Source organism: Electrona antarctica (assembly GCF_951216825.1).
Source record: "Electrona antarctica genome assembly, chromosome: 4".
In the NCBI taxonomy this organism is placed as follows: Eukaryota; Metazoa; Chordata; class Actinopteri; order Myctophiformes; family Myctophidae; genus Electrona; species Electrona antarctica.
In genome coordinates this window covers 999,521-1,017,020 of record NC_136809.1, presented here as the reverse complement: position 1 = coordinate 1,017,020, position 17,500 = coordinate 999,521, and the positions used below count along the sequence as shown (strand labels likewise).

Genomic DNA, 17,500 nt, shown 5'->3' with positions numbered 1-17,500 from the left:
ATGCTGTATTGACTCTAACAGTACCGTTAGCATTCATAGCATGCTGTATGGACTCTAACAGTACCGTTAGCATTCATAGCATGCTGTATGGACTATGAACAGTACCGTTAGCATTCTTAGCATGCTGTATTGACTATGAACAGTACCGTTAGCATTCTTAGCATGCTGTATTGACTCTAACAGTACCATTAGCATTCTTAGCATGCTGTATTGACTCTAACAGTACCGTTAGCATTCTTAGCATGCTGTATTGACTATGAACAGTACCGTTAGCATTCTTAGCATGCTGTATTGACTCTAATAGTACCGTTAGCATTCTTAGCATGCTGTATTGACTCTAACAGTAGCATTAGCATTCTTAGCATGCTGTATTGACTATGAACAGTACCGTTAGCATTCTTAGCATGCTGTATGGACTATGAACTTTACCGTTAGCATTCTTAGCATGCTGTATGGACTATGAACTTTACCGTTAGCATTCTTAGCATGCTGTATGCTCTCCAGGGTCTGGTTCATGACTCCGTCGTCGGCCGCCACCACCAGGATGATGATGTCAGTGCTCTGGGCTCCCCGGGCCCTCATGGAGCTGAAGGCAGCGTGGCCAGGAGTGTCCAGGAAGGTTATCTTCTCTCCTGAAGGAAGACTCACTGCACGATGCACGCACGCACGCACGCATGGAAAAACGCACGGACACGCACACACACACACGCATGCACGCACACGGACACACGCATGCACGCACGCACGTGTACACGCACACACGCACACACACAGTTACCTTTTCAGTGGATTTTCATTGCTAAACGATTCGATACAGATTACCCCTCCATGGTGTTTTAGCAGCTCGGACGGTAAACAGGAAGTGATCACGCATCGTCACACACACTAACATAAGATCATAAGATCCGGTCTGGGTTTTTGGCTCTTCAAAATAAGAGTTGAACGGGGGGGAAATGCTGGCGTAAATACATATAGACATATTTATAGACATACCGGTATATACCCATATATATATATATATATATATATATATTTACCTATAAAGACTCCTATATGCTGATGACATATATATTTACCTATAAAGACTCCTATATGCTGATGACATATATTTACCTATAAAGACTCCTATATGCTGATGACATATATTTACCTATAAAAACTCCTATATGCTGATGACATATATATTTACAGTACCTATAAAGACTCCTATATGCTGATGACATATATATTTACCTATAAAGACTCCTATATGCTGATGACATATATATTTACCTATAAAGACTCCTATATGCTGATGACATATATATTTACCTATAAAGACTCCTATATGCTGATGACATATATATTTACCTATAAAGGCTCCTATATGCTGATGACATATATATTTACCTATAAAGACTCCTATATGCTGATGACATATATATTTACCTATAAAGGCTCCTATATGCTGATGACATATATATTTACCTATAAAGACTCCTATATGCTGATAACATATATATTTACCTATAAAGACTCCTATATGCTGATGACATATATTTACCTATAAAGACTCCTATATGCTGATGACATATATATTTACCTATAAAGACTCCTATATGCTGATGACATATATTTACCTATAAAGACTCCTATATGCTGATGACATATATTTACCTATAAAGACTCCTATATGCTGATGACATATATTTACCTATAAAGACTCCTATATGCTGATGACATATATATTTACCTATAAAGACTCCTATATGCTGATGACATATATATTTACCTATAAAGACTCCTATATGCTGATGACATATATTTACCTATAAAGACTCCTATATGCTGATGACATATATATTTACCTATAAAGACTCCTATATGCTGATGACATATATATTTACCTATAAAGACTCCTATATGCTGATGACATATATTTACCTATAAAGACTCCTATATGCTGATGACATATATATTTACCTATAAAGACTCCTATATGCTGATAACATATATATTTACCTATAAAGACTCCTATATGCTGATGACATATATATTTACCTATAAAGACTCCTATATGCTGATGACATATATATTTACCTATAAAGGCTGGTCACATATAGACATATATTTACCTATAAATGCTCCAATATGCTGAGTGATTCCTCCGTGCTCGGTGGAGGTGATCTGACTCTTCCTCAGACTGTCCAGTAGAGTGGTTTTACCGTGATCCACGTGACCCATGATGGTGACCACAGGGTGGCGCTGTACCAAGCAGGCAGGGTCCGCAGGGGGCCTGGGAACACATTCACATCGTTATATACACCATGTGACCACAGGGTGGCGCTGTTCTGTACCAAGCAGCACTACAATACACAAATAGATCTCTGGTGCGCGACACAGATCTGTTCTGCGTGCGGGGAGTTCCTGAGCCGTGCACGTGCGGGCGCACGTTAGTGCGGGTGTGTGTGTGTGTGTGTGTGTGTGTGTGTGTGTGTGCACGTGCGGATGCACGTTAGGGGGAACATTGACTCTGTGTATACAGCTCCATCTCACTGAATTAGAATATTGTGTAAAAGTTTCTTCCGTAACATAATTCAAAAAGTGAAACTTTCATATATTCTCAATTAATTGTGCATAAAGTGAAGTATTTAAAACCTCTTTTTTGTTTTAATCTTGATGGTTATGGCATACAGCTCATGAAAATCAAAAAATCTCAATGAATTAGAATATTTTACGAGACCACTAAAAAAATGTTTTTTTAAACGAGAAATGTCAACTATCTGAAAAGTATATTAATGTATGCAGTTAATACTTGGTCTGGGCTACTTTTGAACAAATCAGTTCATCAATGGGGCGTGGCATGGAGGTGATCAGCCTGTGGCACCGTTGAGGTGTTATGGAAGCCCAGGTTTGCTTTGATAACAGCCGTAAACTAGAAAGGTCGCAATTTAAAAAAATTGCAAAGTGTGGTTGCCGCAGTGGCTTACATATGCCCCTCCCACTGATATTGCCAGCCAATTGCAATGTCGCGTCACCCCTGCGATCATGCGTAAGTAATTCGGAGGGGATTTATCCCCCAAAAATCTTTTTTCTGCAAGAAACTGTCATCTCACCCCTGTGAAAATAACTTTTGAGTGGTGCAACCACTCCTATCTAGCTTTGTGTGTCCCTGGGTCTGTCCCTGGCTGGCTGGCTGGCTGGGTCTGTCCGAGCACGAAAAATAGCGTTTGGTTGGTTTTCACAATTAACTGTAGCCTATATATGATGATTTGAGGTGTTACAGTACAGTGAAGGTACAGTACAGTAGAGGGACCCCCTGGGGGACCCCCACACTGTAACTCTGTAATTTCTCGACCGTTTCGGACGCAGGCTGGCTCGCCGGAACCGGGCTGGCACCCTGGCCGCGTTGCTGTGGGTCTGGGACTTCTGGGGCCCCCCTGGGGACCCCCACACGGAGTTGCGCCACTAACTTCATACGGGTGTGATTTTCTGCAACAAGCGGTTACATTTTTCGCATTTGCGGCGCCCCCTAAGGATGAAAATAGAAATGCTTTTGGCTTTTGGTTGATTAAACCACCCACGACATCTGATTCAAATTTGGGATGGATTGGACATTCCGTTCGTGATTTTAGGCATTTTTTGTAAAATAGGCCCCTCCCGCTAACTTCGGACGACGATTAAGGACGAACGATACGGACAAAAGATAATCAAAAAAATCTGAAATAAATTTAAACGCGGTCCGATAGGTCCAGAGATCATGTGTACCGATTTCTGTGAGATTCGGACAAAATCTGTAGAATCAGAAAATAAAAGTGTGTTTTGAAGAAAATTCAAAATGGCGGAAAATCTATCCTGACGCAAATGGGCGTGGCCTATATGGGGAGATGCGTCATGGCCCAAGGAATACAGGGAGAAAGGAATTTTGAATTTACGACCTACGGTTCAAGAGTTATAAGCCAAAACGTAAAGTGGGCTGTTATAGCGCCACCATGAGGCCGACCGATATAATTATAAGTTAATTAATTTTAGTAAGTATTACGAATTATCTCTCCAAGTTTTGTAACTACAGCCCTTACGGTCTCTGAGGAAAAAATACTTGAACGTGATTTTCCGCATTTTCCCATTCATGTCAATGGGGAAATTGAATTCACTAATAAATTAATATCAATTAAACTATACAATATTTCTCTTAGCAATGAGCAAGCACACGATTCCCGATTTTTACGGTCAATTTGACATATGGCTCAAGTGCGTACAGTCAGAACTGTGGGAATAGTAGTGGGACAAACTTTGTCTTACTCTAGTAAAATAAAGTGTTACAATTACAATAGTCTGGTTGCCCTTTAATTTGTATTGTTCAGTCTTATGTCTCACACCTTCCTCTTGAATATACAACCTAGATTATCTGTGTTCAGGTCAGGCCAGTTGGCTGGTCAGTTAAGCACAGTAATACCATGGTCAGTACAGCAGTTACTAGTAGTTTTAACACAGTAATACCATGGTCAGTACACCAGTTACTAGTAGTTTTAACACAGTAATACCATGGTCAGTACACCAGTTACTAGTAGTTTTAACACAGTAATACCATGGTCAGTACACCAGTTACTAGTAGTTTTAACACAGTAATACCATGGTCAGTACACCAGTTACTAGTAGTTTTAACACAGTAATACAATGGTCAGTACACCAGTTACTAGTAGTTTTAACACAGTAATACCATGGTCAGTACACCAGTTACTAGTAGTTTTAACACAGTAATACAATGGTCAGTACACCAGTTACTAGTAGTTTTAACACAGTAATACCATGGTCAGTACACCAGTTACTAGTAGTTTTAACACAGTAATACCATGGTCAGTACACCAGTTACTAGTAGTTTTAACACAGTGATACCATGGTCAGTACACCAGTTACTAGTAGTTTTAACACAGTAATACCATGGTCAGTACACCAGTTACTAGTAGTTTTAACACAGTAATACCATGGTCAGTACACCAGTTACTAGTAGTTTTAACACAGTAATACCATGGTCAGTACACCAGTTACTAGTAGTTTTAACACAGTAATACCATGGTCAGTACACCAGTTACTAGTAGTTTTAACACAGTGATACCATGGTCAGTACACCAGTTACTAGTAGTTTTAACACAGTAATACCATGGTCAGTACACCAGTTACTAGTAGTTTTAACACAGTAATACCATGGTCAGTACACCAGTTACTAGTAGTTTTAACACAGTAATACCATGGTCAGTACACCAGTTACTAGTAGTTTTAACACAGTAATACCATGGTCAGTACACCAGTTACTAGTAGTTTTAACACAGTAATACAATGGTCAGTACACCAGTTACTAGTAGTTTTAACACAGTAATACAATGGTCAGTACACCAGTTACTAGTAGTTTTAACACAGTAATACCATGGTCAGTACACCAGTTACTAGTAGTTTTAACACAGTAATACCATGGTCAGTACACCAGTTACTAGTAGTTTTAACACAGTAATACCATGGTCAGTACACCAGTTACTAGTAGTTTTAACACAGTAATACCACGGTCAGTACACCAGTTACTAGTAGTTTTAACACAGTAATACCATGGTCAGTACACCAGTTACTAGTAGTTTTAACACAGTAATACCATGGTCAGTACACCAGTTACTAGTAGTTTTAACACAGTAATACCATGGTCAGTACACCAGTTACTAGTAGTTTTAACACAGTAATACCATGGTCAGTACACCAGTTACTAGTAGTTTTAACACAGTAATACCATGGTCAGTACACCAGTTACTAGTAGTTTTAACACCAGTGCTGCTAGAAGCTTGTCAGTGTACTGAGGCACACAGTGCTGTAAAATATAGCTCTATAAAGGGTCCATATTGTACCTCCTGTAGGCGTCCCTGTTTGCTCTCTGTAAACCATGGCCCAGGGTCCATATTTAACCTATAAAGGGTCTATATTGTACCTCCTATAGGCGTCAGCGTTGGCTCTCTGTAAACCCTGGCCCAGGGTTCATATCTAACCTCTCAGGGTCCATATTGTACCTCCTATAGGCGTCAGTGTTGGCTCTCTGTAAACCATATTTAACCTATAAAGGGTCCATATAGAGCTCCGAAGTCTGACGTCACTTTCAGTAGAGGTCGTCAATCTCCAGGTTCATGTATTTGTTTATTTGCATTGAGATCCCCAAACGGCGATTTTAGGTCGCTTCATATAAGAACTGTGTTTGAAAAATAAACGGACCACCTCGGCGTTTCTGTCAGGGGAGTGGCTGTGCGTCGTTAATGATGTCCATTCATATTTGATACAGCCAGTTTCTAGAGAAAATGGAATTAATGTGACCGCAAAAGCCTTGAAACTACATATGAATGCAATGTCGCTGAGCATATACGTCACGCCCAGCTGTCAACATATTGCGTTCCTGAGATTCCTCGTTGACGTAAGCTCAGCTGGTGGTGACTCGACTCGTACTAACCACGATACATTATATATCAATAAAATAAAAATAAAAATAAACGTAATTAACGTTCAGTTTCTGTTGTGCGACGGGCTGCGGGCAGAAGCAGCCTACCCGGAAATGTAGTCTCTGGGTTGTTTGGCTCGTTTCTAACGCTTATTTTGTTACTCTTTGGGTATATTTGTACATTTCCACCTTCAGTCGATGCTTCATATCCATATGAGTGAAAAGGCCGGGGTGATCGGTTTATTTTTCAAACACAGTTCTTATATGAGGCGATCTAAAATCCCCCTATGGAGAGTACAATGCTTATAAAAACATACATGAACCTTTGCGCTCACTGCCCTCTACTGGTAGTAGAGGGCAGTGACGTCAGGACTTCGGTGCTCTATTGTACCTCCTATAGGCGTCAGCGTTGGCTCTCTGTAAACCCTGGCCCAGAGTCCATATTTAACCTATAAAAGGGTCCATATTGTACCTCCTATAGGCGTCAGCGTTGGCTCTCTGTAAACCCTGGCCCAGAGTCCATATTTAACCTATAAAGGGTCCATATTGTACCTCCTATAGGCGTCAGCGTTGGCTCTCTGTAAACCCTGGCCCAGAGTCCATATTTAACCTATAAAGGGTCCATATTGTACCTCCTATAGGCGTCAGCGTTGGCTCTCTGTAAACCCTGGCCCAGAGCTTTCCTCTCCCGGCCTGAACTCAGGGTCTGGTAACTGAACTTCATGCCAGATCTCCTGACGACCTCCTTGATCCATCTCTCCTCCAGGACAGAGTCCTCCTCCAGGGAGTCCAGGTCCCCTCCGGTGTTCAGCAGAGCCTCCAGCACGTGGTCTACACGCACGCACGCACGCACACACACACACACACACACACGCGCACACGCACACGCACACGCACACGCACACACACACACACACACACACACACACGCACACGCGCGCGCACACGGACGCGCACACACACACACACACACACACACACACACACACACACACACACACACACACACACACACAACTACATGAATGCCAGTTAGCTAACTCCTTGGTAGACAGCTAGTGAGAGATAGTGTTGCACTGTTGCCTGCTAATCACAGAGAGAGAGAGAGAGAGAGACAGAGAGAGAGAGGCAGGGGGAGAGGGGAGTTGCACCACTCAGTTCACACGGGTGTGATTTTTTAGGTGGGGGGGACTTAGTTCACACACGCACGCACGCACGCACGCACGCACGCACGCACGCACGCACGCACGCACCTTTCAGTCTTTAGCCTTTTTCGCACACAGTATAACGGCCGGGCTCCACCGGGCGCGTCAGCGTCGCGTCTCCGTCACCGTCAGGGAATGTTCCCTTTTTAATCAATGAAGGGTGGCTCCACTGCCCGCGTTGACGGAGACGCGACGCGTGCATTAAAATTGAACCGGTGCGTTTTTTGACGCGACGCAGACGCAACGCAACGCGTCCGGTGGAGCCCTGGCGTAAGAGTTTGTTGGAGACCTCTGATCATGTAGACATTACCCCCCCGACGTCGGTGTTTTGTGCTGTCAACATATTTGACCAAATGTATCAATAAAGTTTTCTCACCAGTCTCTCTCGGTTCATGTCAATAAAGGAGTGTATCAATAAAGTTTTCTCACCAGGGTCTCGGTTCATGTCAATAAAGGAGTGTATCAATAAAGTTCTCACCAGGGTCTCGGTTCATGTCAATAAAGGAGTGTATAAATAAAGTTTTATCACCAGCGTCTCGGTTCATGTCAATAAAGGAGTGTATAAATAAAGTTTTATCACCAGCGTCTCGGTTCATGTCAATAAAGGAGTGTATCAATAAAGTTCTCACCAGCGTCTCGGTTCATGTCAATAAAGGAGTGTATAAATAAAGTTTTATCACCAGCGTCTCGGTTCATGTCAATAAAGGAGTGTATAAATAAAGTTTTCTCACCAGGGTCTCGGTTCATGGCGTGAGCCAACTCAGACACCGTCATCCTCCGTCGGATTTCTACTTCCTGTTTGTCTTTGTTGGACTTCCTGTTCTGAGGCTTCTGCCCCCCCGCCTTCTGACCTTTGACCTGGAAGCACAGTTATTATTATTGTTGTTATTGTTAGAAATAATTAAAAAAAAGTCTTCTGAAAGAATATAGATTCAAAGATTTGCGCCGCATTTTCACAATTTAAAAAAAATAGCAGACCTACAAGCTCGTAGTAGATCTGCTATTTTTCAATAGCTAAAGTATAACATAATGCTTAGTTAAAACACCAAAAGGGGTTCCTGTTCAGAATGGGTTAATATTATTTTGTATTATTATTTTTTTTGTAAGAGTCTACCATTCATTGTCAATGGAAGCCAGCGACAGATGCAAAGACGCAGTCTACCATTCATTGTCAATGGAAGCCAGCGACAGATGCAAAGACGCAGTCTACCATTCATTGTCAATGGAAGCCAGCGACAGATGCAAAGACGCAGTCTACCATTCATTGTCAATGGAAGCCAGCGACAGATGCAAAGATACAGAGGCTGGGTACACGAGGACGTCGCGGGCTGTTCCCCGCCTAAGTTTGTGAACGATATAAAACTTTACTGCGTCTACATTGCGGTTATGTTAATTATGTACGATGTCTACAAGAGACCGGTAAACTGCTTCGTTTTCAATAGAAAGTTGTAGTACACATGGTCGGCCTGTAGATGCCGATGGCCACCCAAAAAGTCTGTCTCACTCATACTCTCCAACAGACATCCTCAGCCACGCTCCAAAAGTGGCAGCACCTGTCACTCATTAGTAGGCTAATCACTCTGTGAAGAGTGCATATGTTTCTCCACAACGGACGTTTTCGCTTCTAAACCCTTGCTTTTCCCTGTGTCACTCAGCAATAAGGTGAAACTAGAACACAAAGATGAGTAGCCTATTTATTTTTTAACACGCAGCACCTCTCTCTCTCTCTCCCTCTCCCTCTCCCTCTCTCCCTCTCTCTCCCCCTCTCCCCCTCTCCCTCTCTCTCTCTCTCTCTCTCTCTCTCTCTCTCTCTCGTGCGCACTGCTGCTGTGACTGTGAGACTGACACAGACGCGGTCAATAATATATAGCATAAATAATAGGCCAAATTTAACACTTTCCCTCTATCTGTGATCAGCTCCTCACACACAACTCCTCTCTCGTGCATGCACGCCTGCTCAATCTCAGCAACTGTTTGCGTAAATATGTATACATTTTTCCCGATCGGGGGTGTTGTTTCTGTTCTCCAAAAATAGCTCCTCTACAAGCTCATGCATGCGCTGCAGATCGGCTATTTTGGATAAGAGATTTATAGACATTATGTGCAAATATAAAATAGCTGTGATACTTATAAGTGGTTATGGTGAAATAAACCATTAACACTGGTTAGTTTGGAGGGGGCGAGGGGACAATGACATCACCGTTTCAGCAAATTAGGCGGCATTTGCTATACACACGGAGACGTGAAAGTCGCGTCTCCAAACTTTCCCACTCTGGAAGGTAGTTTCAAAATTAGCCGTTCAAGTCCCCCAAAACGCCGTCTCCGTGTGACAAAAAGGGCAGATCGGCTAATTACTTGCCCAAGAAACACCGAAATCGTCCTCATCTGGATGGCCCCACAGTCTACCATTCATTGTCAATGGAAGCCAGCGACAGATACAAAGACACAGTCCACCATTCATTGTCAATGGAAGCTAGCGTCAGATACAAAGATGCAGTCTACCATTCATTGTCAATGGAAGCTAGCGTCAGATACAAAGACACAGTCCACCATTCATTGTCAATGGAAGCTAGCGACAGATACAAAGACACAGTCCACCATTCATTGTCAATGGAAGCTAGCGACAGATACAAAGACACAGTCCACCATTCATTGGCAATGGAAGCTAGCGTCAGATACAAAGATGCAGTCTACCATTCATTGTCAATGGAAGCTAGCGACAGATACAAAGATGCAGTCTACCATTCATTGTCAATGGAAGCTAGCAACAGATACAAAGATGCAGTCTACCATTCATTGTCAATGGAAGCTAGCGACAGATACAAAGATGCAGTCTACCATTCATTGTCAATGGAAGCTAGCGACAGATACAAAGATGCAGTCTACCATTCATTGTCAATGGAAGCTAGCGACAGATACAAAGATGCAGTCTACCATTCATTGTCAATGGAAGCCCAGTCTTTGCGTCACCATCAGTCAGCATGTTCGAACACCAAGGACTACAAGAGTCACCTGTTTAGCAGCGAGGCTCCTGGTTGGCTGGCTGCGAAGGGGAGGGGCGGGGCATCGAGGACACAGGATGCCGCTCACCAGGGAGGCGGAGTCGTGTCGGCGGCTGACCAATCGGCTGGCCATCCTCATCAGCGATGTCATCATATTCATCTCTCCTGGCGAGAAAAAATATAAGTCAGTTATTAAACTATAAAATACTACTCTCTAAGCCCATTGGCTCGTAGCCAATGAGTAGTACAAGCGTAGCACCGAGCGCCGCGCTACGAGCTTGTAGATCTGCTATTTTTGAGAAATTGTGAAAATCTTTGAATATATATTCTTTCAGAAACTTTAACCCTGTGAGAACCACTGATATAGAAACATAGGGTTTAACCCTGTGAGAAATATAGAAACATAGGGTTTAACCCTGTGAGAACCACTGATATAGAAACATAGGGTTTAACCCTGTGAGAACCACTGATACAGAAACATAGGGTTTAACCCTGTGAGAACCACTGATATAGAAACATATGGTTTAACCCTGTGAGAACCACTGATATAGAAACATATGGTTTAACCCTGTGAGAACCACTGATATAGAAACATATGGTTTAACCCTGTGAGAACCACTGATATAGAAACATATGGTTTAACCCTGTGAGAACCACTGATATAGAAACATAGGGTTTAACCCTGTGAGAACCACTGATATAGAAACATAGGGTTTAACCCTGTGAGAACCACTGATATAGAAACATATGGTTTAACCCTGTGAGAACCACTGATATAGATGTTGCTAAGAATAATTGTCATTATACCTTTAACGCAGACGTCTAGACCGCTGACACGACCATATATGGACTGTGAGGACAAATATCCTGTCTGGTACGGAAGGCGGTGGAGTCTCTGGAGAGGAGCATAGTGAACGCAGCACTAAATGTCTCTGTCATCTCCATATATGGAGTTCCGCTTCGGTGTGACGTCAGCACTAAATGTCTCTGTCATCTCCATATATGGAGTTCCGCTTCGGTGTGACGTCAGCACTAAATGTCTCTGTCATCTCCATATATGGAGTTCCGCTTCGGTGTGACGTCAGCACTAAATGTCTCTGTCATCTCCATATATGGAGTTCCGCTTCGGTGTGACGTCAGCACTAAATGTCTCTGTCATCTCCATATATGGAGTTCTGCTTCGGTGTGACGTCAGCACTAAATGTCTCTGTCATCTCCATATATGGAGTTCCGCTTCGGTGTGACGTCAGCACTAAATGTCTCTGTCATCTCCATATATGGAGTTCCGCTTCGGTGTGACGTCAGCACTAAATGTCTCTGTCATCTCTATATATGGAGTTCCACATCGGTGTGACATCAGCACTAAATGTCTCTGTCATCTCCATATATGGAGTTCCGCTTCGGTGTGACGTCAGCACTAAATGTCTCTGTCATCTCCATATATGGAGTTCCACATCGGTGTGACGTCAGCACTAAATGTCTCTGTCATCTCCATATATGGAGTTCCGCTTGGGTGTGACGTCAGCACTAAATGTCTCTGTCATCTCCATATATGGAGTTCCACATCGGTGTGACGTCAGCACTAAATGTCTCTGTCATCTCCATATATGGAGTTCCGCTTCGGTGTGACGTCAGCACTAAATGTCTCTGTCATCTCCATATATGGAGTTCCACTTCGGTGTGACGTCAGCACTAAATGTCTCTGTCATCTCCATATATGGAGTTCTGCTTCGGTGTGACGTCAGCACTAAATGTCTCTGTCATCTCCATATATGGAGTTCTGCTTCGGTGTGACGTCAGCACTAAATGTCTCTGTCATCTCCATATATGGAGTTCCGCTTCGGTGTGACGTCAGCACTAAATGTCTCTGTCATCTCCATATATGGAGTTCCACATCGGTGTGACATCAGCACTAAATGTCTCCATATATGGAGTTCTATAGATCAGGCTGGTCCAAATATGGAGTTGGTGGTGATGTCACACTTGGATATGTGACATGTATGTAACATAATGTGGGATCTCTCCATATATGGAGTGTCACTATTCAGTGGGTAATAGTGATGCACCCAATATTCGTCCGCAGAAAATATTAGGCAGAAAAATTTCAAAAAATGCATTTTCTGCCTATTCGGTTTCGGCCCGAATAGGCAGAAAATATATCACCGAATAGTGTATGCAATTAATGCATTCAAAAGAGCTGAATAAATGTTTTATGGACCCATAATAGTGATTATTATTTAAGTTAAGTTTTGCCATAACCATTTATTTTGCCATAAATCAGGTAGCTTTAAGGTACGGCCATGACAGCAATGGTAGGAAAAAAGATATATAATATGAATCATATTCGGATATTCGGTTTTCGGCCAAGAATTTCCCTTTCGGAGCTTCCCTAGCGGGTAACCATGGAGCTTCCCTAGCGGGTAACCATGGAGCTTCCCTAGCGGGTAACCATGGAGCTTCCCCAGCGGGTAACCATGGAGCTTCCTCCCTAGCGGGTAACCATGGAGCTTCCCTAGCGGGTAACCATGGAGCTTCCCTAGCGGGTAACCATGGAGCTTCCCTAGCGGGTAACCATGGAGCTTCCCTAGCGGGTAACCATGGAGCTTCCCTAGCGGGTAACCATGGAGCTTCCTCCCTAGCGGGTAACCATGGAGCTTCCCTAGCGGGTAACCATGGAGCTTCCCTAGCGGGTAACCATGGAGCTTCCCTAGCGGGTAACCATGGAGCTTCCCTAGCGGGTAACCATGGAGCTTCCTCCCTAGCGGGTAACCATGGAGCTTCCTCCCTAGCGGGTAACCATGGAGCTTCCCTAGCGGGTAACCATGGAGCTTCCTCCCTAGCGGGTAACCATGGAGCTTCCCTAGCGGGTAACCATGGAGCTTCCCCAGCGGGTAACCATGGAGCTTCCTCCCTAGCGGGTAACCATGGAGCTTCCCTAGCGGGTAACCATGGAGCTTCCCCAGCGGGTAACCATGGAGCTTCCCTAGTGGGTAACCATGGAGCTTCCCTAGCGGGTAACCATGGAGCTTCCCTAGCGGGTAACCATGGAGCTTCCCTAGTGGGTAACCATGGAGCTTCCCCAGCGGGTAACCATGGAGCTTCCCCAGCGGGTAACCATGGAGCTTCCCTAGCGGGTAACCATGGAGCTTCCCTAGCGGGTAACCATGGAGCTTCCCTAGCGGGTAACCATGGAGCTTCCCTAGCGGGTAACCATGGAGCTTCCCTGGCGGGTAACCATGGAGCTTCCCTGGCGGGTAACCATGGAGCTTCCTCCCTAGCGGGTAACCATGGAGCTTCCCTAGCGGGTAACCATGGAGCTTCCCTAGCGGGTAACCATGGAGCTTCCTCCCTAGCGGGTAACCATGGAGCTTCCCTAGCGGGTAACCATGGAGCTTCCCTAGCGGGTAACCATGGAGCTTCCCTAGCGGGTAACCATGGAGCTTTCTCCCTAGCGGGTAACCATGGAGCTTCCCCCTAGCGGGTAACCATGGAGCTTCCCCCTAGCGGGTAACCATGGAGCTTCCCTAGCGGGTAACCATGGAGCTTCCCTAGCGGGTAACCATGGAGCTTCCCTAGCGGGTAACCATGGAGCTTCCCTGGCGGGTAACCATGGAGCTTCCTCCCTAGCGGGTAACCATGGAGCTTCCCTGGTGGGTAACCATGGAGCTTCCCTAGCGGGTAACCATGGAGCTTCCCTAGCGGGTAACCATGGAGCTTCCCCAGCGGGTAACCATGGAGCTTCCCTAGCGGGTAACCATGGAGCTTCCCTAGCGGGTAACCATGGAGCTTCCCCAGCGGGTAACCATGGAGCTTCCCTAGTGGGTAACCATGGAGCTTCCCTAGCGGGTAACCATGGAGCTTCCCTAGCGGGTAACCATGGAGCTTCCCTAGCGGGTAACCATGGAGCTTCCCTAGCGGGTAACCATGGAGCTTCCCTAGCGGGTAACCATGGAGCTTCCCTAGCGGGTAACCATGGAGCTTCCCTAGTGGGTAACCATGGAGCTTCCCCAGCGGGTAACCATGGAGCTTCCCCCTAGCGGGTAACGGGTAACCATGGAGCTTCCCTAGCGGGTAACCATGGAGCTTCCCTAGCGGGTAACCATGGAGCTTCCCCAGCGGGTAACCATGGAGCTTCCCCAGCGGGTAACCATGGAGCTTCCCTAGTGGGTAACCATGGAGCTTCCCTAGCGGGTAACCATGGAGCTTCCCTAGCGGGTAACCATGGAGCTTCCCTAGCGGGTAACCATGGAGCTTCCTCCCTAGCGGGTAACCATGGAGCTTCCCTAGCGGGTAACCATGGAGCTTCCCTAGCGGGTAACCATGGAGCTTCCCTAGCGGGTAACCATGGAGCTTCCCCAGCGGGTAACCATGGAGCTTCCCCCTAGCGGGTAACCATGGAGCTTCCCTAGCGGGTAACCATGGAGCTTCCCTAGCGGGTAACCATGGAGCTTCCCCAGCGGGTAACCATGGAGCTTCCCTAGCGGGTAACCATGGAGCTTCCCTAGCGGGTAACCATGGAGCTTCCCTAGCGGGTAACCATGGAGCTTCCCCAGCGGGTAACCATGGAGCTTCCCTAGTGGGTAACCATGGAGCTTCCCTAGCGGGTAACCATGGAGCTTCCCTAGCGGGTAACCATGGAGCTTCCCTAGCGGGTAACCATGGAGCTTCCCTAGCGGGTAACCATGGAGCTTCCCTAGCGGGTAACCATGGAGCTTCCCTAGCGGGTAACCATGGAGCTTCCCTAGCGGGTAACCATGGAGCTTCCCTAGCGGGTAACCATGGAGCTTCCCTAGCGGGTAACCATGGAGCTTCCCTAGCGGGTAACCATGGAGCTTCCTCCCTAGCGGGTAACCATGGAGCTTCCCTAGCTGGTAACCATGGAGCTTCCCTAGCGGGTAACCATGGAGCTTCCCTAGCGGGTAACCATGGAGCTTCCTCCCTAGCGGGTAACCATGGAGCTTCCTCCCTAGCGGGTAACCATGGAGCTTCCCTAGCGGGTAACCATGGAGCTTCCTCCCTAGCGGGTAACCATGGAGCTTCCCTAGCGGGTAACCATGGAGCTTCCCTAGCGGGTAACCATGGAGCTTCCTCCCTAGCGGGTAACCATGGAGCTTCCCTAGCGGGTAACCATGGAGCTTCCTCCCTAGCGGGTAACCATGGAGCTTCCCTAGCGGGTAACCATGTAGCTTCCCTAGCGGGTAACCATGGAGCTTCCCTAGCGGGTAACCATGGAGCCCCTAGCGGGTAACCATGGAGCTTCCCTAGCGGGTAACCATGGAGCTTCCCTAGCGGGTAACCATGGAGCTTCCCTAGCGGGTAACCATGGAGCTTCCCTAGCGGGTAACCATGGAGCTTCCCTAGCGGGTAACCATGGAGCTTCCCTAGCGGGTAACCATGGAGCTTCCCTAGCGGGTAACCATGGAGCTTCCTCCCTAGCGGGTAACCATGGAGCTTCCCTAGCGGGTAACCATGGAGCTTCCCCCTAGCGGGTAACCATGGAGCTTCCCTAGCGGGTAACCATGGAGCTTCCCTAGCGGGTAACCATGGAGCTTCCCTAGCGGGTAACCATGGAGCTTCCCCAGCGGGTAACCATGGAGCTTCCCTAGCGGGTAACCATGGAGCTTCCCTAGCGGGTAACCATGGAGCTTCCCTAGCGGGTAACCATGGAGCTTCCCTAGCGGGTAACCATGGAGCTTCCCTAGCGGGTAACGGGTAACCATGGAGCTTCCCTAGCGGGTAACGGGTAACCATGGAGCTTCCCTAGCGGGTAACCATGGAGCTTCCCTAGCGGGTAACCATGGAGCTTCCCTAGCGGGTAACCATGGAGCTTCCCTAGCGGGTAACCATGGAGCTTCCCTAGCGGGTAACCATGGAGCTTCCCTAGCGGGTAACGGGTAACCATGGAGCTTCCCTAGCGGGTAACCATGGAGCTTCCTCCCTAGCGGGTAACCATGGAGCTTCCCTAGCGGGTAACCATGGAGCTTCCCTAGCGGGTAACCATGGAGCTTCCCCAGCGGGTAACCATGGAGCTTCCCTAGCGGGTAACCATGGAGCTTCCCTAGCGGGTAACCATGGAGCTTCCCTAGCGGGTAACCATGGAGCTTCCCTAGCGGGTAACCATGGAGCTTCCCTAGCGGGTAACCATGGAGCTTCCCTAGCGGGTAACCATGGAGCTTCCTCCCTAGCGGGTAACCATGGAGCTTCCTCCCTAGCGGGTAACCATGGAGCTTCCCTAGCGGGTAACCATGGAGCTTCCCTAGCGGGTAACCATGGAGCTTCCCTAGCGGGTAACCATGGAGCTTCCCTAGCGGGTAACCATGGAGCTTCCCTAGCGGGTAACCATGGAGCTTCCCTAGCGGGTAACCATGGAGCTTCCCTAGCGGGTAACCATGGAGCTTCCCTAGCGGGTAACCATGGAGCTTCCCTAGCGGGTAACCATGGAGCTTCCCTAGCGGGTAACCATGGAGCTTCCCTAGCGGGTAACCATGAGCTTCCCCAGCGGGTAACCATGGAGCTTCCCTAGCGGGTAACCATGGAGCTTCCCCCTAGCGGGTAACCATGGAGCTTCCCTAGCTGGTAACCATGGAGCTTCCCTAGCGGGTAACCATGGAGCTTCCCTAGCGGGTAACCATGGAGCTTCCCTAGCGGGTAACCATGGAGCTTCCCCAGCGGGTAACCATGGAGCTTCCCCAGCGGGTAACCATGGAGCTTCCCTAGCGGGTAACCATGGAGCTTCCCTAGCGGGTAACCATGGAGCTTCCCTAGCGGGTAACCATGGAGCTTCCCTAGCGGGTAACCATGGAGCTTCCCCAGCGGGTAACCATGGAGCTTCCTCCCTAGCGGGT

The 17,500-nt window shown here is 46.7% G+C and overlaps 1 protein-coding gene across 3 annotated transcripts in view; it reads right to left on the bottom strand.

The window, feature by feature from the left end:
- Window positions 1–17,500, bottom strand: part of LOC306921540 (translation initiation factor IF-2, mitochondrial-like) — a 39,984-nt gene that overhangs the window by 18,653 nt on the left and 3,831 nt on the right. For 2 of the 3 annotated variants that reach the window (XM_079498708.1, XM_079498707.1), the window contains exons 2-6: window positions 10,666–10,820; window positions 8,385–8,511; window positions 7,081–7,279; window positions 2,115–2,275; window positions 471–647 (exon numbers count right to left, since the gene is read on the bottom strand). In XM_079498708.1, coding sequence (XP_079354834.1) covers window positions 471–647; window positions 2,115–2,275; window positions 7,081–7,279; window positions 8,385–8,511; window positions 10,666–10,815 — 814 coding nt within the window. In that variant the 5' untranslated portion in view covers window positions 10,816–10,820. Of the gene's footprint in view, window positions 1–470; window positions 648–2,114; window positions 2,276–7,080; window positions 7,280–8,384; window positions 8,512–10,665; window positions 10,821–11,462; window positions 11,551–17,500 lie in introns of all 3 variants that reach the window. The other variant, XM_079498709.1, reaches the window with a different exon arrangement.